General features: G+C 44.5%; 1 protein-coding gene across 1 annotated transcript in view; it reads left to right on the top strand.

Moving 5' to 3' along the window:
- Window positions 1-23626, top strand: part of AFF3 (ALF transcription elongation factor 3) — a 582468-nt gene that overhangs the window by 90206 nt on the left and 468636 nt on the right. Inside the window, exons 3-5 of the mRNA XM_055539447.1 lie at window positions 9459-9579; window positions 10644-10956; window positions 11083-11465. Of these exons, the coding sequence (XP_055395422.1) occupies window positions 9459-9579; window positions 10644-10956; window positions 11083-11465 (817 nt within the window). The remainder of the gene's footprint in view (window positions 1-9458; window positions 9580-10643; window positions 10957-11082; window positions 11466-23626) is intronic.

The raw sequence follows: 23626 nt of genomic DNA, 5'->3' as shown, positions 1-23626 counted from the left end.
TTATAGTCTGCCAAGGAGAAGATGGTAAATCAGTGTAATTGCTTCATCCCAAGGCACTTTTATATTATAAAGCAAAGAGGTCCTGTTAAGAAACTCAAATTAACTTGGGGTGTGGATACTATACGGAGAGCCTCTTTGAAAGCTGCTTGTCATCCAGCCCGGTGGTTTATCATGGAACAATTCCATTAGAACCTGAGACTTGCTCTCGTGGCACCAAGACTGAGGATCCCTCGGGAAAAGCATTTAACCCTTGGCTATGCAAAGCTGTCATTTATCTGTCATCTCTCTGAACGCTCACTGGAGTGTGTTTACGAGAGAGATTTGGAGCAGTCGTCATTTCCATCGAGTTAGAAATGGAGTCGGGATTCAGTAAATAGTTGGGAAACAGTCAGTGTCCAGGCCCATCCTGCAGCAGCGACCAGGCCCTTCTGGCCCCGTTAGAAAACACAGTCACTCTGGTATTGTGTAATTCTCAAGGAGCTCGCTGTACAGAATTCATCAGCTGGAGTATTAGTTAATTGCTAGTGCTGACTCATTTGAATTGCTTATTCCAGTTCTATTTTATAGGCTTTAGAAGAATTTTTATGGTTCATGCATATCCACCAAGGGGGCTTAGCAGATCTTGGAAGAATGAACTGAAATTGTCACGATCTGAAAATGAACACCCTTCTGCCTGACATTTACTAACAAAAGATGGGGGCACCATTTGTCAAAGTCTGTCAGTAAGTGAGTTCCCTGGGGAGCCACGCAAGCTGAGTCGAAGAAGTCAGTCTCTGGTGCCAGACTGCCTGGCTTCAGACCCAGGCATTGTCGCTCGCTGACTATGGGTATTGAGCCTCTTGTTTCTTCGTGGGTGGATGGAGAATTCTCTTGGGGTTCTAAAGACTATGAAATGAAATAATGCATGTGAAGTCCTTCCTACAGTGGCTGCGTAGAGTAATAAAGGGGAATTGGTATTAGCAAAATTTAATCTGGGCCTAATGGGTCTGAGATGATGGTACAGGTCATCCCAAAAGGCTAGTTTTTTTAAAAATATTTACTAGCTAAATTTTTCTGTGGGTGTCCATTACTTTCTGATTCTCTTCAATTTTCTAGTTTCACAAAAGCTGTGGTGCAGAAGAGATTATGGCACAGACTAGCCCTAATTCTCTTCCCTTTCTCATAGAACAGGCTGGCAGCCCTAAAGCAGAGATTTGTAAATTTTCTCAGAGTTCCAAGATTGAATTAAGATTGAGACAGCCTTTGTGGTTAGAAACACACAAGTAAGGTTGGGCTCACCTTTTCAAAATGTCCATGGTGGAAATCATCGTGGGGTTGATGCTTATAGTTACAGAGCTCATGGTGGGTCAGGCATAGAATTGTAGGGGGAAGGTAGGGTGAACAGGGATGGGAACTGGGATTCAGCGACTCAAAGTGGAAAGCCCAGTATTAGTGAGCAGGGTCATAGGAGTGTTCTTCAGTGTTAGGGTTCCCAGTATGCACTGTTGGCCAGTCCTCATTCCCCAGCAGGTCTTTAATCACGATCCCCGCCTACGGCCACCATCACAGTCAGCACCATCAGTTGCCACCATCATCACCATCACAGTCATCGCCATTAGAGCCACCGCTCTCACCACCATCACCTTTGCCGTCACCACCGTCATTACCATCACCATCCCCGCCACCGTCAGTCAGCATCACCACCATCACGATCACCACCATCACAATCACCACCATCGCTACCACCACGTTCATCAGCACCACAGTCATCACCATCGGTCGGTCCCCACCGTCATCACAGTCATCACCATCATAGTCTCTGTCACCACCGTTACCATCGCAGTCACCATCGTCCTTACCATCACCACCACAACCACCACCACCATCACGATCAGTCACCATTCATACCATCACCACCACCAGCAGCAGCACCATCACCACCATCACCACCATCACCATCAGCACCATCACCACGATCACCACCGTCACCATCATCACGATCAGTCACCATCCATACCATCACCACCATCAGCAGCATCATCACGATCAATCACCATCCATACCATCACCACCATCACCATCAGCACCATCACCACCGTCACCATCATCACGATCAGTCACCATCCATACCATCGCCACCATCATCAGCAGCACCATCACCACTACCACCACCGTCACCATAACCACCATCACAATCACCATCCATACCATCACCACCATCAGCAGCATCATCACGATCACCATCATCCATACCATCACCACCATCACCATCAGCACCATCACCACTATCACCACCGTCACCATCATCATGATCAGTCACCATCCATACCATCACCACCACCACCATCATCACGATCAATCACCATCAGCACCATCACCACTATCACCACCGTCACCATCATCATGATCAGTCACCATGCATACCACCACCACCACCAGCAGCAGCAGCAGCAGCACCACCACCACCGCCACCATCACCACCATCACAATCACCATCATCACAGTCATCACCATTACAGCCACAACTGTCAGAGTCACCACCAACACCACAGCAGCTACAACAGCTCAGGGCCTTCCTGTACCCCATTTGGGAGGATCCTTGCTTCCTTACCCATCTCTGTCTCCAGCCACGTCTTTTCTGTCTAACTTGCCTTTATCACCTACCCACTCCCTGACCACCTTTCTGCCCTTCAGTCCACCAGCTCTCGGAGAAGGCAATGGCACTCCACTCCAGCACTCTTGCTTGGAAAATCCCATGGACGGAGGAGCCTAGTGGGCTGCAGTCCATGGGGTTGCGAAGAGTCGGACACGACTGAGTGACTTCACTTTCACTTTTCACTTTCATGCGTTGGTGAAGGAAATGGCAACCCACTCCAGTGTTCTTGACTGGAGAATCCCAGGGACGGGGGAGCCTGGTGGGCTGCCGTCTATGGGGTCGCACAGACTCGGACACGACTGAAGTGACTTAGCAGCAGCAGCAGCAGCCACCAGCTCTGACTGCAGACTAAGAAAGGATTTTGCAAGTAAACTTCAACAACCTTGCTTTTCTCTGATTTAAGGAAGGATTACTGATCTTTTAATATTTGTTTTATAAATAACAAGAGCTGTTAATTAGACTCATTAAATTTAAAGCAATTGTTATAATTTTGGAGCTTGATTTCATTTCCTAATTACACACAGTTGCTGACGTTGCTGCTCTGAAGAGCAGGAGAGTGTCTGCGGAACATCCTTCCCCTTTTGCTTAGTACCTCTTCTTCCTGTTGACCCGTGCCTCTAGCCCACCCCTTGGGGGCTGGTTAGCCCCATATTCCAGAACTGTCCACATCCTCGGACAGATAAGACTGTCTCCTCTGTGGTCCAGCTGGTCAAGGAAGGCCCTGATGCAACTGTAAAGAAAGGGCTAGTGAGTCTGGGTGCTCATTCATTCTCCCCTGCACCCACCCTTCACTTATTCACTCCCAACCAGGCCTGGTTTCAGGAAGAGATCAAATAAACTTATTTAGGGTGAGGTGGCTTAGCAGTGGAGCAAAGCAAATAAACGAAACTTTGAATGTGGAATTCCATCTGGTTAAAGATGGTGTGGTGAAGGCAAATGTCACCTCCTCCAAATACTGTCAAAGCCACTTTCTCATTATTTGTGGGTCTTCTACTTCCTGGTCCTTCCTCTTCCCTTCCCTCTCTTCCATCTGCTCCTTTAATACCCAGCTCGAAGGAGATCTCTTGCAGGAAGCGATCCTGGCTCCTTCTCACGTGTCCCAATCACAGGATGTCAATATTCTCTGCCCAGAAGGGGTCCTTTAACTACTGTCTGAAGGAGAAAATAGCTGCCCTTTGTTTCATTGCCCTGCTTTGCTTTGCTGCTGCTTATGTTTACAACTGCTCGACCCTGGGCTTGCAGACACCAGGGTGTAGGAAATGTGGCCACTTCTTGGTTCTTAGGTCCCCTTCCCTGGATGGACATGAAGAAAGTACTTTGGACATAGGTGCTTCCACATGGTGTCTTCTTCATGACACTGTTTAGACATTCAAACTCTTATCCTAAGTTCCTCCATCTTTAAAAAAGTGAACCTAGGAATATCTTCCATCCCTGTCTTTCTCCAAGGGACGTTGTAAGGATGAAAGGATATATATGTGAAGTGCTTTGAGCTCAGCAGAAGGTAGAAGCCTGAGGCTCGAAGGTATCACTGCTACTCAGTTCCATGCTGTCAGCATGTAATCGAGAATACATTAATTTTGGAAATGATAATGTCATATTGGGGCATCTTTTCCTCCTTAAGCAGCACAATTGGCTTTGACCAGAGCCCTACAAAATCCTTCAATTTATAGATTAAAAACAGATATAAGGGAAATTATCAGATATGTTTTTAACAGCATTTTTCATTGACTGTTTTTTTTAATAAGTAAATCTTTTAGAAGAAGTTGATTAAAAAGCCTCATTTTGTGGGAATGATATACATTTGCAATAAGTAGTAAATAGTATCATAGCAGTTGACTGCCTTTACTTTCATGCAAAATAAATAAATACATTTGGTGGCATACATTTGAGGAGTACGATTCTTGTAAATGTCAGAGAAATAAGAAACCACCTTACAGATGATAGAGATTTTACTATCTGCTAGTTACAAAGAGACGTAACACATACCATGAGGCTCTTACTGAGTTTCTATATTGACACCCCAAGAATCGAAATTCTCTATGACTATCCCCAGGGAAGCTGACCTCACTTTTGGCACGTGGGAGGAAGGTTCCTTTGCTTGAAAAGCAAATGGCCCGGCCCTAGTGTTGCTGGATGGCAGAGTGGGGAAGAGGGCTGAATTTTAATGGTGTGACATCAAGAGCAATGTGCTCTCTGGGGTTACGAGAACCTTCCCAGACTTGTGATTAGAGGAATGGTGGATTCACCATTGGGAAGGTACTGTCTGTGAGTCAGAACACTGAGTGTCAGTAGAGGAGAGAAAAGTTCAGATGCTTAGGGAGAGGTGAGGGCTGGCAGCTCCAGACTTTCCGTTCCGATGACTTCCGCTCTCTGTCGGTGGCAAGTCGGTTGTGGTTCCAGTTCAGGATAAGGGAGGAGAGGGTGGGTTCCTGGTAGGAGATGCTGAATGATCAGTGGAAGCAGTGCTTCCCTCCCCAGGTGGAGAAGAGAAACCCGAGGGAAGGCAGCCGACAAGGATGCCTCCCTTGTGAGGCTTCCATTGCCGTCCTCTCGGGGAGGGGGAGATGTCATCTTGGGTCATTCTGGTTTCATCTGATGGCGTGGAGGGTACGTCATGGTGTCCCACGAAAGGTGGCCAGTGTGTTTGTGTTAGTGGCTTATGTGGAGGAGGTCCTGAAGGGCATTCAGTCCTCCTTGTAGGAAAGCCAGAGGCTGGGCATGCCTGCGGGACCTCGTTAGAGAAGGTGAGCCAGTGGCAGTCTGAATCTGCTGTGTATTTGGTTATCTTTATGCTTCAAGGTGTTTGGGAACAAGGCAGGTCTGCCTAAGGAGGAGTGCAGTGCCTTACCTCCCTCTTCTCCATATTTGGGAGTGACCCTTGACCCCAGAAATGCAGCCAGTTGGATACCTGCTTCATCGATGTGGCTTGTATCCTAATGCCTTTTTCTTTTTTTTTTAATTAATTTATTTTGCGGCATCTTTGGTTTCGGCATGCAGACTCTTCATTGTGGCGTGCAAGGTCTAGTTCCCTGACCAGGGATTGAACCTGGGCTCCCTGCATTGGGAGTTCGGAGTCTTAGCCACTGGACCACTAGAGAAGTCCCTTTAATGGCTTTTCCTTAAATGTCCAAGTCACACTGCAGAATAGGTAGGTTCATTTTTGTTTTAAGTATCTTTTTTTTTTTTTTTTTAATGCTAGCCAAACATCAAATCCCCCTTCTAGGAATTTTTTTTTAATTAATTAATTAATTAATTTTTTGGAGACTAATTACTTTACAATACTGTAGTGGTTTTGCCATACATTGACATGAATCCGCCACGGGTGTACATGTGTTCCTCATCCTGAACCCCCCTCCCACCTCCCTCCCCATCCCATCCCTCTGGGTCATCACAGTGCACTGGCCCTGAGCACCCTGTCTCATGCATCGAACCTGGACTGGCGATCTGTTTCACATATGATAATATACATGTTTCAGGGCCATTCTCCCAAATCATCCCACCCTCCCCCTCTCCCACAGAGTCCAAAAGGCTGTTCTATACATCTGTGTCTCTTTTGCTGTCTTACATACAGGGTTATCATTACCATCTTTCTAAATTCCATATATATGTGTTAGTATACTGTATTGGTGTTTTTCTTTCTGGCTTACTTCACTCTGTATAATAGGCTCCAGTTTCATCCACCTCATTAGAACTGATTCAAATGTATTCTTTTTAATGGCTGAGTAATACTCCATTGTTTATATGTACCATAGCTTTCTTATCCATTCATCTGCTGATGGACATCTAGGTTGCTTCCATGTCCTGGCTATTATAAACAGTGCTGCGATGAACATTGGGGTACACGTGTCTCTTTCAATTCTGGTTTCCTCGATGTGTATGCCTAGCAGTGGGATTGCCGGGTCATATGGCAGGTCTATTTCCAGTTTTTTAAGGAATCTCCACACTGTTCTCCATAGTGGCTGTACTAGTTTGCATTCCCACCAGTGGTGTAAGAGGGTCCCCTTTTCTCCACATCCTCTCCAGCATTTTTTATGCTAGCCTAATGTCTAATCCCACTTCTAGGAATTAAAAAAAAAAAATATTCATTTATTTGGCCGCGTCGGGTCTTAGTTGCAGCGCACGGGATCTTCGTTGCGTCGTGTGGGATCTTTCGTGGCAGTGTGTGGGCTCTCTAGTTGTGGCACATGGGCTTACTTGCTCTGTGGCATCGGGATCTTAGTTCACCAACCAGGGATCAAATCCGAGTCCCCTGCATTGCAAGGTGGATTCTTAACCATTGTACCGCCAGGGAAGTCCCTTGAAATGTAACTTCTGTATCTTCATTGCTATACTCTACCTTGCTCCTGACCTTTTCATCGCATCACAAGCCCTGTTTGGACTCCCCCTTGGACTGTGGTGTCCTGTGTCCTTTCCCCCTGGCCTCTGGGGAAAAGCTGACAAACGCATGCACACTTAGGCGCCAAGGGCTGATCAGGTGTAAAGTGTTTTCCCTCCTTGTGGTGTCTGCATTTCTTACAGGGGTGAAGACATCCTAAACCAGAGGAACGACTCTCTAGTTGTGGAGTTTCAGTCGTCAGCCAGCAGATGCAGGAGGTATCATACTGGGTACGGGGGCTTCTCAGAAGCCCGGGGAGTCATCCTGAATGACCACCTGCCTGCTCTGTGTTCCATCAGTCCACTTCATGCATCCCACCAGTCTTGTGTGTGTGGTTAGCCTGAGTTGGCTGAAGACAGCACGCATGTCTGTGGGAATCTCTGTGCATGGGGGGCACACAGTAGGTGCTTCACCCGTGGACGTGTGCATGTGACGCAGGCTTGTGTTTCTGAGTGCCAGTGCTGGTCCAGAAATGAGCCAGTTCAGTGTAAAGCTGCAGTGCCTCTCTTGGCCCCAGCCCGCTTCGTGCCCATCCACAGCATGAATGTGTGTCCCCAGCCTCCAGCAGAACTCCACGGTATGTCCACAAAAGTCAGGCCCAGGAGTCTGCACTCTGGGCAGAACAATCATTCTGTCTCCTGGTTCTGTGAATGAGTGTCATTCCCATCTCGTGCCTCCCTTATGCCAGTCACTGTCACCAAAGCCACCCTGGGGAGTTCCCAGTAACCATAGGGTTGGAGTGGTGAGCCTCACCACGGGGAAGACTAGGGTCCCAGCCTCCCTTACGTGAAGGTCACTTCTTGGACTCCCAAACCGAATACCTTTGGGTAATGTACTAAGGATGAATTAAAATGCTAATAGGCTACATGTTCTGGGTATTTTAACCTTCCCTGATCTGAAATTTAAATGAAATGCCTTAGGTGCTCTCGAAGTCTTGCCAGAAGCACATTGAACATCACCCCTTTGACAGCGAATTTAAAATACATCCTGGTCTCACGGGCAGAGCTGGGAGGATAAGCAATATTTATTTTATGATCGTTTTATTTGCGTCCTTTACAGCAACATGACATGCATATGCTCTTTTACTCGAGATAGCAATTAAGCTAAAAAAAATACCCCAAACCTCACTTATTTTTTTAAGTTTCTTTGAACCCTCGAATCCTCTCATTATAACAACATTTGATAGCAGTACATTGGATTTTGGGCACCCAAAGGTATTACAAAGCTCTTTTTGGAGATTTCCTTCACGTTCAAACCTTGCGACAGTACCATGAGGGTACTGTTTTATAATGAGGGCTGCAGAGAGAGCGATGGCATGGCTTTTCCGTCATCACATCACTGGTTTATGGCAGGATCGTGGTCAGGAGGTGGCCGTCCTGGCTCCCAACTCCAGCCTGTGTCTCCTAGACTGAAAAGGAGATCTGAGCAAAATGATGACAAGGTGACTTAAACTAACTGCTGGAAATGCACAGAGAGCTCGTTTGGAGGGCGTGGCAGTGCCTTACAATGGGTAGTTCTGTTGTCTACACGGGGGCCAGATTTCTCTGTCTACTGAGCTGAAAAACAAGTCTGTTTCCTTCCATCACTTAACGAGTCACTTCCTTATTATTAGTTGAATTAGCCCCTTTATTTTCCCCTTACTAAGAGGAAGGAACACTATTTTTTTTTTCCTTAGTCCATCTAGTTATCAGGTTTCTGGTCACTTCGTAATTACATCTTGAGGGAATAGATATTAATTTTCTTGCACAAAAAGCCCGAGTTCCTTGATGACACACCATGATTCAATTTCCGTCCTCTCTGTCGTTGCCTGCATCCCTTCCTCTTTGCGCATTTTTCATGGTGAGGAAGAGTGATCGTGTCAAATATATCAGAAGGAAGGATGGATTCGGGAGGGGTTTGACGACTTGACTGATTAGCAGAGATCAGAAGAAGGCTCATAACCGTGAAAACCACTGCAGCATGGAGTTTTAACAGCTCTTTGGGGATCTAGTTAATGAAAGAATCACTACAGAAACACAGCCGTGCAAAAAAAAGGCGGGGGAGAAAGAAAAGAGCAGACACATTCCAATATAACATTCTGGGGCTATGTCATAAGAGGAAATACACTCATAATTTCTGTTTACACATTGCAGTAATTACCATCTGCTTTAAGATTATTTTCAGTCTTCTCCTGTCAAAGTTGTGTAGGTACTCCCTCTTTCACGTATTAGGAGAGAGGTCTAGTACTGGTTGCAACTTGTCCTGAAGATTTTTTTCCCTCCTAAAGAAAGGAATTCTAAAACACCCTCACTGTACTGCTTGATTAGACTGGCCTTCATCTGGTCCCTGCTCCCCTTCACCATCATCATTTCCCCATGAACCAGGCCTCTGCACTCAGGTGAATGTTACACTGGGCATTACATTTAATTTGTTTGTGTGGTTATCCTCTTTCCTTTCTCCCTTATGCAGTGTCTACGAACCGGATAGAAACGTGTTACGGAGGAAAGAACGAGAAAGAAGAAACCAGGAAGCTCAGCAGGACGACGGCGCGTTTAATTCGAGTTACTCCCTCTTTAGTGAACCCTACAAGGTAGATGGTTTCCACGTGTTCTTCTTCACCCCCTCTTTCCTCTTGCTTAACCCCATGGGATGGCAGTTCTGACTACAGGAGCTGGCCAACCCAACTTGAGACAGCTCAACCCCTAAATATGGGGTCCCCCCCGACAAATTTTGGTGTCTCTTTCACATACCTTTGCTGGCTGGTCCCTCAGTGAAATACAAGTTTTATTGAAGATGGACGTCTGCGTGCTGTGGTTTTTATCCATAATTGACTTCATCTCTGCACTGATTTGCAAAGTCAGGGCTCTTTGTTATGTTTTCTAAACTGTTAGGAAACAAAACACTAAAAAGAGGTTGGGTCCCGTCTTTGTCGCACGTAGCTTATCCTAGGAGCAGGGTACTTGATATGGTTCATAAGAAAAGAACTGTTGGATTGTTTCTTATTTCTGCTGAAGGCCAGAAGTATAACCTCGCTTCCAAAATGAAATTCTCTTCCCAGATTTCACTCATTTCTCAGGCTGCTTGGAAGTGAGCATAGTTCAGGCCAGGGGCTTAGAGCAGATTGAGTGCCATGATGCCCCCTTAGCCTGCTGCCCGGGGACCGCTGGCAGGATGACAGACACGGTGCTATACTCTCTGGCTTCTTCTGTCTGTCCCTCTGGGTTTCTGATGAGAATAATTCTTTATTTAGACATTGGAAGCAAAACAATTTGAGCCCAATCTGGACTTCAAGGAAAACTTACAGTGGAATGAAATAAAGAAAGGAAAAGGAAATCCACTTTTAAGGAAAACCTTAGTCCAGAACATTTGGTGACATGGCAATAGTAAATTTCCTAGTTTCCTTGGCTGCGGCACAAGACCAAGGAGAGATGCTTCACTTGTGCACGCTGAGGCTGGTAGCAGTGGTCCAGCTCTGGTGAGATGCTGAGAGTAGACAGATGTCTTCAGAAACGCTGAGTCTGATCAAATCTTCCTGTTCTCATTCTGAATGTGGCGGGTCTGTCTCTTTCAGTGATAAGGGTGCCTCTTCTTCCATCATCCCCCTGTGTTTCCGTGATCTCTAACTTAAGTGTGGGTGTTGTGTTCTCTCTCTAGACTAACAAGGGGGATGAGCTCTCCAACCGGCTCCAGAACACTTTAGGCAATTACGATGAAATGAAAGACTTTCTCACGGATCGATCAAACCAGAGTCATCTTGTGGGTGTTCCCAAACCTGGGGTTCCTCAGGCTCCCGTGACCAAGATTGATGAGCATTTTGTGGCAGATTCAAGAGCCCAGACTCAGCCAGCATCCGTCTGCAGCACCACATCCTCCACCCCAGCAGCCGTCCCCGGGCAGCAGAGTAAGCGGGGCACCATGGGCTGGCAGAAGGCTGGGCACCCGCCATCCGATGGCCAACAGAGAGCAAGTAAGCACGGACACAGAACGCTTGATCTGAACAGATCTGCTCACCCAGAAAATCGTAGTAAAAACCCCAGCCCCAGTGCGTCCAGCCCCTTCTCCTCATCTTCCTCTTCTTCTTCTTCCAACTCAGCACAACAGGGCAGTCTCAGGACCTTGCTTGGCGATGGCGTTGGCAGACAGCAGCCGCGGACCAAACAGGTGTGCAATGTCGAGGTGGGTCTTCAGACCCAGGACAGGCCCCCTGCTATGGGAGCCAAGCACAGCGGCAATGGCCACTGCGTGCAGAACTTTCCTCCCTCCCTGGCTTCGAAACCCAGCCTTGTCCAGCAGAAGCCTACTGCCTATGTGCGGCCCATGGATGGCCAAGATCAGGCGCCCGATGAGTCTCCGAAGCTAAAGTCATCTGCAGAGACTGGCGTGCACTGCTTGTATAGGGGTGTCCCGGCCACCAAGTCAGAGTCAGCCAGAGCCAAGGCCAAGCTCTCCAAGTTCAGCATCCCCAAACAAGGAGAGGTGAGTCTTTTCTCAACACCATGTACATGCATCTGAGTTGTTCTGCGTGCTGACCTGACAGTTCTGAATCTCACTCCCTGTTTGTTTATTTCGCTGTGTGACTAATGTCGCATGGTGGGACTTGTAGCCATCAATACAGAAGGGTGTACGCAGCCATAGTGACTCTTAAAATCTCAAATCGATTATAATAAGAATATTTTTAAGTACCAGCATATGCAGCTGTGGTGTGTCTGCTCATTCAGGAAGGAATGCCTTAAAGTAATATAGTTCAAGGGGTGTGTGTGTGTGTGTGTGTGTGTGTGTGTAGCAAGGCAGTGTTGTCAGAGATTTTGTACGTGGGAAAAAAGTATGTCAAAGCTTTTAGTATATAAAGAGGTTAATTTGTATGTAAAAGAGTTCAGAAAGAATTCAACATTTTTGACAGTTTTGAAAGGTTCCAGGAAAAACTTCACAAGGTAGACCTCATCATGTCTTCTGAAGTAATAGTTAAGTGATTCAGTATTGAACATGGTGATTATTCAAAAGTTTCAGGTGTCCTATCTATATTATAATATCTGAGATCTGGATTCATTGATGTTAAGTGAGAATTCTCCTTGTCCTATGAAAATGATGTTAGGTTATATGAAGAGAGTGAAATCTTTTAGTTCAGGATCTTCTGGTTTGCATGTTGAGTTTGCATGTTACTCTAGAGTGCTTTTTCATTGCAGTACAAAATATATAGGATGAATATATGGAATATTAGACTTTAAAACAAGTAATTCCCAATCACAGAGTTAGCAAAGAGGCTGCGGCTAGTCACCTGAACAGTAAATCTGGGTGGAAGATGAGGTTCTGTTTGAGAAAATCACATCTCGTATTCTATTCCAAATAGATGACAGTTGCCAAGATCACATGAAGAAACATGACTGTACATTTTTGTTTGTTTGTTTTGCTGTGATATGGTATACTTACTAAAATACAGTGTAAGCTCAAGAACATTATACTCAGGAACTCTTCATGGAGTTGTTGTTTTTTTTTTGACATATTCTTTTCGAAAGATGGAACAACAGTGACGGCCAAAATATTCTTTGTATCTTAACTTGATCTAGTAACCAAATGAAACAGATGATTTGACGTTTTTCACCGTGGGTCTGACAAGACTCAGCCACTGTCAGCTCTTCTATGCATTTCTGATTTCGCATCTCAGAAAGCACCAGGTACCTACTGAGAGATCAATGTATTCCCCTTAAAGAAGACACATTTATTACTCTGAGATGTTTACACAGGTTCTCATGAGGAAATTAAGTGACATGCATACCAAGGACTTCTTTTGATTATTCGTTTATGATGGATCCCAAAAAGTGTTTATTAGGAATTAATGGAAGCAAAATGTAACTTCTGTAAGCATTCACGTTTCTAAACGTTTGTAGGAAACATACCTAGATACCTGCTGACAAAATTGAATTCATCCAGCTCTTTGATTTTTCTTATCCTCATCAAATAAATGGTCTGTACCAGCCAATGATGCCTGACTTATTTTTGAACAGAGGTGACCATAATCACCAGGAATCCCTTCATAATTTTAATTCCCAGTGATTCCTTGTTACCATGATTTTTTTTATGCACCAAAGAAACTTAAAATTTATTGGGTAACAATTTATTTACTTTAGAACCTAATGAGCTTGGTAAAGCTCTGGTGAAAAGTCTGTTTCTGACAACCAGGGCAGCCTCATGTGGACAACTCTCCAGTCTTCACTGGGCTTTTGGGTATGTCCTTGCTCACGTGGACGCTTCCATGATGCCCGTCTCAGACTCCAGATTGAGAATGACACCCTGTGCAAGTGTTGGTAATCACAGAAAGAGGGAAATGCTTGAGACAGAGATGCAGATGGAGAGAAATGAGAACTTTTATACGAGAAGTGTTTCATTCCCCCCACATGGAATGACACTGAACTTTCTCCAGGGTATATTTCAAAGAGGTCAATCATGCATTGAGGAAAAGAGGTAATGTTGTTTGTAGAACAAAGTTAAAATTGATGGGGTTTTTTGTTTGTTTGGGGGGGGAGAGTATATGCAGTCTTTATTTTAGCAAAAAGCTTTGCATATTAGGGCCATTATGGTCATTTTGCATATTAGGGACACTATGGTAATTTGGATCATGTAACTCTTGTGTGTTCCGTCAGTCTGCCATTATAATAACTTGAGTCTTCCCCATGGGCAGCAGGGTGGTACCTAAAAGTGAATGTTCCACCTCCTGTCCTTCAAGCTCAAAGGGTTTGTTGGTTGGTTTGTTTCTTTACAGTACCCCCAAGAGTTTAAAAAATACCCTTTGTAGACATATCATTCAATATTTATAAGACATTTCTATAAAGGCACAGTCATAATAGAAACTGAAGAATTTTATCAACTAGTTGGATTTGAAGGTATATTTGCTGTTATTTTTTGGAAGGAATAAAACAGGGTGGCAAGCCATTTAATAAGTGTTAATGCCCTGTATTTTTTTACACAGATACCAGCTCTGTGGAAATGTCCTTTCAGTAGTACTGATGTTCTTTTCATTGAAATAGAGCATATGTTTCTTAGGAAAATTGACACAGGAGATGACCTGAAGGGACCTTGTGTTATTTGACTACAATTTTTCAAGATGTTAGCTGTAGAGCAAGACTTAAGACACTGTGAAGAATTTGGAGACTCAAAAGAAGCGTTGGGTAAAAATGACATGAAAACCCGGGAAGTGAAAATATAACTATATGTATGGTACTGGGAAGGGCCGATCCTCATAAGAAAAGCAAATCAATAGCTAGGTGGAATGTGGTGTGAGAGATTAAAAAAAAAATTTTAAACATGATCTCTGCCTCTAAGAAATTAAGGAGACTCCAGCACTTCACTTTTAATTTGCCATTTCTCTCACTTATAGTCCAAACTAAATTTAAAATTGGGCTTTTAGCCCTAGGAAAATTCCCTTACCTTCATAATCCTTAGAGTAGAAAAAATTCTTTGTTGTTTTTTAAAATGGAGAATTTGAGAATCTCTCTTGTCTGATTTTACACTTGGTAAATTCTTCCTTCTTTCCGACATGTGCACCCTGTCTGCTGCCGTGGCGAATTATTTGTTACCATTCTTTCATCTTCAATAATAGGTAATTAGTGTAGAGAAATTTCAGTGCAGTTTGATGTGGAAGTGAGAGACCTCAAGGGACTTCCTTCACCGATACACCTGCCTCTTGGCTGGCTGTTCCCAGCTCAGTTTTGTGTTTAATGAAAAACATATTTTTGTTGTTATAGCCAAGACTTTCACTCCTGATGCTACCCCTCATTAAGTGAGCCCTCCCGGGGGTGCCACTTGGAAGGGTGTGACTCCTGTGCGGTAGGAGCCAGGAGCTTTGAGGAATGGCTGAAGCAGGCATCTTGGAGTGCTCTAAGGCAGGGCGCACTGACTTCTGGTGGAAGTGAATTATTTTTTGTTTCATGCACACACATATACAATTAGTATTTTGCCCTTAACATGTAAAATGTAATTTACTGTTAACCTAGAGGGGGCAAATATAGGTTGTGAGACCTAATATTTATACTGTCTTGGGGTCCTGTTTAGGAAAAAAAAGCATAGGAAAATATTTTACACTTGAAATATTTACAAAAACACATTGTTGGGGCTCCTCTTGGGACCTTGGGAGGAACCTTGGCTCCAGAGCCCCTGAAGCTTATGCTTGATTAGTTTCACAGTGCCTGTCTTCGGCTCATGGGCTAATAAGACACTGTTATTTGAAATAAGAGGTGAAATTATCTAAAAAGATAATTTCAGATTGGAAAAGTGTGCTTCATATTAGTCTTCATATTAGTGTGCTTCATATTATATGCTTCATATGTGCTTCATATTAGTTGGTAGAATTAAAAAATACCTATTTTTATCCTAGGTGCTGTAGGCAAAACAAAAATTGGGCAGTGCTATAAAAAAGACTAATATGTAGTGCGGTGGAGACAAAATATGAGCCTTGGTCTCTGAAATCAGTTTGTTCGGCACACTACAGCTTCAGCGGTGGCATTCTAAAACATTCATGTTTTAGTTTCTGTTTGCTATTAATTTAATAAATGGCAGTAACTAACCCGGCTCTTGCAGAGGGCTTGAGTGGCTGGGAAAAGAACGTGTTTGCAAAGTCAGGAAACCCATGACTACTGCCCCTCCCCAGGGAAAGAGACACCTATATTTGAATATCATTTAGTAGACTGTATGTTTGCAGTTTTCTTAGTGGTTGATAATTCATCTACAAGAACACATTGACCGTTTTTGGTTGATCAGATTTCTGTTTTTAAAAGAAGTCATTAAATCCCTTAAGATGTATTGATTAATCATAGCATTTTCATGATGGGCATTTTAAAATCACCATTTATACCACAAATAAGAGCAGAAAGATAAAGCACCTTGATTTCATGAAATAGCTTCCTAGAAAAGCAATTAACTGATTTTTTCTTTAAAGTTCACAGAAGATGAATGAGGTAGGTTTCCTACATCCTGTTCATCTCGGTTACCTTTGTATGAAAATGGATTTCTTCCAAATGAAAGTCGGCACCAGCCTGTCGGAGGAAGAAGGCGTCTGCAAAGCAGTGTGTACATTACATATTCATACCAGGCTAAATTTCTTAATTACATCTGAGCTGCTTAATGTTCTCAAATCAAAGGATGCTCTCTGATTGCTCCCTGATGGAAAGAGGGTGTGTGGCCAGCCTGTGGTCCCACTGTTTTGGCCTCATCCTGCCTATCACGACAGCCTCCATCCTCCCACGGTGTGGCCTAGCAACGGCATCGATGGTTACACTCTGTGCTTCTTGCATCCTCTTTTCTCTCGGGAAGTCTCAGAGAACTGGTACCGTTTAGACTCAGAAGCGAAGACTCACAAATTTGGTCTCAGATACAGTGGGACGAAAGCGCTTCTTTTCCATCTTACAGGTGGGTCGTCCTGAAGGTCACAGCAAAGGCTGGCAAGTGGAAATGTTTCTGTAGTTTTCGGTACTCTTATGTTCAGCCAGCCTGTTTTGGTACTCTTACATTTACCCTAAAAGGTAAAGCACTCAGTCACTTTAAAATGACTTCAGTTGCTCTAATCTTATATTGAAAATGGTGGAGAAAGCATATTAAAATGTGACCTGTTGGGAGAAGGTACAGGTACCTTTTCCCATCCCCCCTTCCCCTCTGGCTTCTCTAGATTCATATTATAGAGTTTTCCAGCCATGAGGTGGGAAGCTACTCCCAGTGATGGAGGCGTTGCAGGCAGGACACGGGTAGAGGCGGGTGGCAAGCCACTTTATTTTCCCCATATATTTTCTCAGTTCTCATAAAGCTTCCTGTCCCAGATATCATCTGGACACATGATGGATCTGTTTTCCCTTAAATGGCAACCTTGGGGGTGTTACTCCAGACCTGGGACTGAGAGCCTGAAGACTGGGAGTTGGGAGTCACTTGCAAAGATGCTGTGTGGTCCAGCATCTCCTCAATCCTGCACAGTCCAGGGAGGAAAGCCTCTTCTTATGTGTTGCATCCTCTCTTGGGCAGAAATCACGTGCAGGCCTTTGGACACACCGGGCTGGCACGGGGCTCAGTGAGATGACCAGGTCTCTGGACACCCACAAGGACCAGGTTTCCATCCTGGTTCTGACACTTGTTAGCCATGTGACCAGGAGCCAGGGCTTTAACTTCCCCTCCATTTCCATTCTTGTGGAGTGGAGAGAATGATCGTATCTGCTCCACAGAGTAACCAGAGGGTAGATGAGATAAAGTCTGTAATGTGCTTAGCATGGTGATATCATGGTAGGCGTTCAAAAATTACTGGCTACATTTTTCTCATTTAAAATGCCCCTGAAACAACAAAAGCTAGCAAAATATAAAAATGAGGGTGTTATTGAAAGTGGTTCTGCTTGTGTGTGAGTTGGAGGTGTAGTGGCTCCATGACAAGAGGTGGGAGGAGAAAGAAAAATGAAATCCTGCAATTTCTTTTGTGTTTATTTGTTAAAAGTCACTGCAGTCGTGAAGACTGAGATTATCCCGGATTAATACAGCAAAGCCTGAGTGACACGAGTCCTACTTATTTAACGCTTAGCCCCGTCCTGAGAGTTTATTGCTGAGTCTGGCATGGAATTTCTCAGTCCATGTTTTCGGTTTTTCTGAGCTTTTATTATCTGCCGTGGACCACATCATTCTTGAGTTTTACTTCCAGTTCCATGAAATACAAAATCAACAAGACTGGGGCTGAGAAGAGACATTAAAATGTTCAGGGAGCACATATTTAGAATGACTCATTGAAACAGATCTCTTTGCAGGCACAGAGTATTAAACAGCGTGTTTAATTGAGCTGAGCGGCAGCATCACTCACCCACGTGAGGAAGCTGCATTAGTGATACCTCTGTAGTATGCACGCATGGAGGATCCTGCCGTTTACACACTCCATCCGGGGCTGTGCAGGGGACCAGTGGCCTGCCGGCCACCCCGGGACATGGCGGTTTTCTGTTCTGACCCAGGTCGGGCTTCAGGACCAGCAGACACTTTCACAAATTGGTTGGCTTAGATCAGCAGAAATGTATTGTCTCACAGTTCTGGAGGCTGGAAGCCCGAAATCAAGGCGTCAGCAGAGTTGGTTTCCTTGGAGGCTTGTGAAGCGGGTGTTGCTCCAGGCTTCTTCTCCTTGACTTGTAGATGGCAATCTCTTCCTTGTGTTCTCAGGGTGTCTTTCCTCGCTTTACCTGTGTCTGTCCCATTTTCTTCTTATGGTAAGGCCATCAGTCACTTTGGCTTAGAGCCCACCCAGATGGCCTCATTTTAACTCAGTTACCTTTGCCAAGACCCTATTTCCATCTAAAATTTAAAACTGTGAGGATCACAGTTGAATGCAACAGTGCCCATTGATAGCATTTTTATGACTGCTTGATAAGTTAGTGATGTAAGTGCTCAGAACAGGGGTGGGCACCTGGTAAACACTCAAAATATCCACAGTAACAAAAACAGCTACAGTTATTATTATACTTGGTCATAGTAGCTCTGGCTGCTTCACATGTCTTTTCTGATGTGCTCACCCCTAGATGGTTTGAGAGCTCAGAATATGGAAATTGAGATGAGGTGGATGAAGCTCAGTAGATTTGGAGTGCCTTGTGAGGGCAAGGATTTCTGTTTTGTTTTGACTGCTTTGTTTATGGAAGCACCCCTGACAGTGCCTGGCTCAGTTAGATATTTGTTGAATCAGTTGATTAATGTAAGGACGTGGGTGAAGGAAGTCACTCCCTTCCAACCACTGACCTCCTCTCTTTGGGGCCCCGGTCATTTCTGCCGAGCCTTTTATGGGAAGAAAGGAGGCTGATGCTTCCAACAAGTAATTTATAGCCGCTGTGCCGAAGGGCAATGGGAACCATATTTACTGATGTATGTAAACACAGCCCAAGTGAAATAAACCACGGAGCTATATGCAGGCCTTGGAAACAAAAGCCCAAGCAGGCCGGGCCTCTGCCAGGGGTGCTGTGTATGTGCTTGGCCTCTTTCTCCCTGTTCTCCTTTGTCTGATTTCCATGAGCAGAAGTCCTGGCTGGGGGGCAGGGCGTGGGGTGGGCTGTGTTTGTGATTCTTCGGGTCTCCAGCCACGTGATGTGAGACGTGGGAACAAGCAGGGCAATGAGGGTGCTGGGGGCGCAGAGCAGCGCCCACACCTTCACACTTTCTGCCATGAGAATCAAGTGTTCATGTACTGCAAAGAGCCTAGGATACAGGGGTTCTTAGAGGCCCCTGCCAGTGAGCGCCGATTCCCAGAGTGTCCCACGGCCCTTTTCCTCTGGATGTCATTCTCTGTTTCTGTCACAATCCTATTCCAGTTACTCGTGGTAATCCACTGTTTCATAATTTACAGAAACATAATCCACATCCAGGTTTTTTTGCCATCTTCCAGACACATCCTTCAGTAATATTGCTGGTTACCTAGCGTTCAGGTCTATGCAGCCCTTGGTCAACGCAGTAAAGGGTTGACCCATTTAAGTGGGTGACCAGGAGGATAAACAGTGAAAAATAGAAAGGTGTACACATTCAGCAATGTATCAGCCCCTCCCCTCTCCCTTTAATTCTCAGAAGTCTTGAAAATCTCACAGAGAGCCTTGGTGATGGAAGGTCTTCTCCAAAATTCCATGGTGTATCTGGCTCCTCCCTTGACAGCCCTGTACAGGTTCCTCCCGTCTGTGTTCCAGCTCCACAGCCTAGAGGCAGCTCACAGCCTCCAGGGAGGCCGCCCCGTCTTTGGATACTCTCGCCCTTTCTATGTGGACCTGCAAATCAACCTGTCACTTGGGCTTCTTGGCTTTAGATTTGCTTCCTGGAACTTCGGTGGTGGTCTATTTCAGTTCTGTTTTTTTTGTTGTTGTTTTCTTTTTTTTTTTTAAACTATTAACTCCTGTAGGTTAAATCCTCACCATGTCCCTCTGGACAGTACTCCTTGCAGCCTTATGCCACCCTTTCCTAATAGACATCAAGTCCATTTAAGTGTGAGTTTTCAGAGTAGCTTTCTTTGCTTCATCATGGCCTGTTTTAATCACTCCTTTTTAACCTTTTGTAAGTGGTGGTAAGTATTAGGGAAAAAGAAAAAGGCAGAGCAGAGGAAGGGGTGGGGGTGCATGTGATGTCAGTCGGGACTGGGTTGCAGCGTTAGGAAGGGCGGTTAGGACAGTCCTCAGTGAGTGAGGGAGATTTGAGCAAGAAGAAAGTGAGGGAGTCTGCAGGAAGACGGCTTGAGAGGGTGTCAGGTAGGGTAGGATAGAGACCCTCGCCCTGGAATAGCAGCAAGGCCTATGCTGCCCCCGAGTGCAAGGGGAGGAAAAAGACCGGAGGGCAAGCCCACCAGCTGAGCCCTCTCAGCCACAGTAAGGACAGTGAGTGAGAATGGGGAGCCATTGGTGGAGTTTGAGCACAGATGTCGTGATCTGACTTAGGTGTTACAGGGATCTGACTTAGGTGGTCCGAAGATCAGTCTTGCCGTCATGTCAAGAGCAGACTGTACCCAGGCAGGAATAGAAACTCTGCTGGCAGACTGCTGCCCTGATCCAGGGGAGCAATGATAGCAGTGAGTTCAAGGTGGTGGCAAACACGATGAGGTTGGACTCGATCCACATGGAAGGAGAGCCGGGAAGGTTTTCTAATGGCTCGGATGACAGATGGAGAGGAACAGAGGTCAGATTTTGACCTGAGCAGCCGAAAGGAAGTTGCTGTCAACTGAGATGGGGAAAGCTATATGGGAAGCAGGGTTTGAGGGGAATAGCAGAAGTGCAATGGCACCCCACTCCAGTACTCTTGCCTGGAAAATCCCATGGACGGAGGAGCCTGGGAGGCTGCAGTCCATGGGGTCGCTAAGAGTCGGACACGACTGAGCGACTTCACTTTCACTTCTCACTTTCATGCATTGGAGAAGGAAATGGCCTCCCATTCCAGTGTTCTTGTCTGGAGAATCCCAGGGACAGGGGAGCCTGGTGGGCTGCTGTCTATGGGGTCGCACAGAGTCGGACACGACTAAAGCGACTTAGCAGCAGCAGCATGGGTTTATTGAGTGTGAGATGTCTATTAGACATCTATGTGGAGGTAATAAGTAGGCACACAGATTGGAGTGACAATTCTGGAGTTTAGTAGAGAAGAAAATCTGCATCTGGGCCAGAGATAGAGATTTGGGAGTTTTCCACAAACATGTGGTGTCGAATGCCTTGAGGCTGGATGGTCTCCCAGAGGTTGAGCGTGGCTGAAGAGCAGAGCTGAGAGCTGGTGCAGTCCGGGCAAGGGGTTGATGGGTAGAAGGAAGCTGTAAAGGAGACAGAAAAGAGTCAGTAGGTAGGAAGACAGCCACGTGCTGTCCAAAAGCCACAAGGAGAGAGGGTGTCGAGATGGGAAGAGAATGATCACCAGGGTCAATTCTGCTGATACTGGATTTAGTAACATGGAAGAAAGGTTTTGGGGCCAAAGCCTGTTTGGTTTGAAGAGAGAATCAAGCAGAGGAATTAGAGACATCGCATATAGATAACTGTTTCCAGAAGTTTTACTGTAAAGATCAGCAAAGATTTTACAAATAGCGTGTCTTCACTGTAAAAACTTGGATGACATTAAGAAAACAAAGGAGAAAAAAAATCCCTTGTAATCCCACAATCTGGAAAAAAATCACAATTTACATTTGGTATGGATCCTTCTGGGCTTTTCCTGTACTTTCTCCTGTCTGGAGTTGGGATGCAGCTGTTAGATTTGGTCATTATCCCGTTCATTTTTCTAATGTACCGTCAACACGGTACTGTCACTGAACAGTCTTTGACAGCTTTTGATGCTTGTTCTTTTGCATCTCATTTGGTTGGGAGACTTCTTCAGTGGTTTTATCCTGTGGAGGTACCACAGTTTATTTATATCATCCTTTTCCTGGGCACTGAAGCTGTTTTGGGTTTTTTTTTAATTATTGTAAATTATTCTGCAATGAGCATCCTAATAAATAAATTTTGTGTTGATATAATATTTCCCAAGAAAAAATTCTTAGACAACTAGTTTACAATTCCAAAATGAACAAGAGCGTCTCATATATAATCTTTTGTGAATCTTCTGTTCATGTCCTTTACTTATTTTTCTGTTGAAGTATTTGTATGTTTTCTTACTGAGAAAATGAAAGTGAAAGGCACTGAGTCATGTCCAAGTCTTTGCCACCCCATGGACTATACATTTCTTGGAATTCTCCAGGCCAGAATACTGGAGTGGGAAGCCTTTCCCTTCTCCAGGGGTTCTTCCTAACTCTGGGTTCTTTAAAGTTGACCTTTCCTAAATATATTGTAAACAGTTTTTAGTCTTTCGATTAACTTTGTTTAGTAGAGAAATTAAATTTTGTTTCCTTCCTGTGATGTCTTTCTTTGTAATTACGGTTTACAAGGCTATTTCCATAGGTATATTGAAGAGTTAAATCTAACGTATGAAACCCATGGAAGAACTAGATGAAAAGTTATATATCAGGAACTTATTTTGCTGTAAGGTGAAGCTTATTTCCTTACTTATTTTTTCAAATAGTCAAAGTCCAGTATAACTGATTAATTAGTATATCTTTTCACTATAATTTCAGTAAGAGAAAAGATAAATAGAAGTGTGATACAGCTGTAGGTAGGGATCCTATGATACAATTTCTTGTAAAACTGGGAGGACTTAAAATACTCCATCCTTTTTTCAAGACCTGCCCCTAAGCGCCACCACTTTGACAGTCTGCTTCAAGCATCCAAGAACTTTTCTTCTAAATTCCTATCATGTCCACGTGTGATGTATTGTCATTGTGTGTTCATTCACTAAGTCGTGTCTGATGTTGTGACCCTATGGACTGCAGCATGCCAGGCTTCCCTGTCCTTCACCATCTCCCAGAGTTTGCTCAAACTGAGTCAGTAATGCCATCCATGGTGCTGTATTACTGTATGTTATTATTTACTTCTATTATTTACTTCTCTTTGTGTCCATCTGATCTCACAAATATCTTGTAAGTATCACAAATATCTGATCTCACAAATATCTTGTCCCTCTGATCTCATAGATACATTGAGATCAGGGTTCCTTCTCATTTATCTTTGCATTAATGATAAGGATTCTATTTGATCTAGTACTGAATTATTTTGTTCCCGAGGTCTGGGCATTGCATTTTTCTGCACTGGTAAATAGAGACAGACTACTCTAATTGGTTTGAATAGTATTCTGTGATTTAGTGACAGAAATAAAGACTAGAATGAAGTTTAAGCATAGTGTATAATCTGACCCAGACTTTATCTCCATCTGCTTAACTAGAGTTCTTGCTGGTCCTAAGCATGTCATTTTCTTTCAGTCTTTGCTCTGTTTATGCTTGGAGTGCTGTCCTTTCCTAGTCTGCCTGCCAAATTCTCTTTTCCCCAGGCCAGTTCTTCTTAAAAAATATAACAGTAATACTTGGAAGTTAGAAAGTCACCACCTAGAATTGAACATTTTTGATATATTGGCACAAGGCTTTCCATCTTATTCTCTCTCTCTCTCTTTTTTTTTTTTTGCCACTCTACCATGTGGCATGTGGGATCTTAGTTCCCTGACCAGAAATTAAACCTGTATCCCCTACATTGGAAGCACAATCTTAACCACTGGACCCCCAGGGAAGTCCCTCCATCTTATTCCTGATACTTTTCTGTTTCATCACTCAT

Source organism: Bubalus kerabau, chromosome 11, assembly GCF_029407905.1.
Source record: "Bubalus kerabau isolate K-KA32 ecotype Philippines breed swamp buffalo chromosome 11, PCC_UOA_SB_1v2, whole genome shotgun sequence".
NCBI lineage: Eukaryota > Metazoa > Chordata > Mammalia > Artiodactyla > Bovidae > Bubalus > Bubalus kerabau.
Note: the sequence above shows the minus strand (reverse complement) of the source record. Positions and strands in the feature narration are given on the sequence as shown.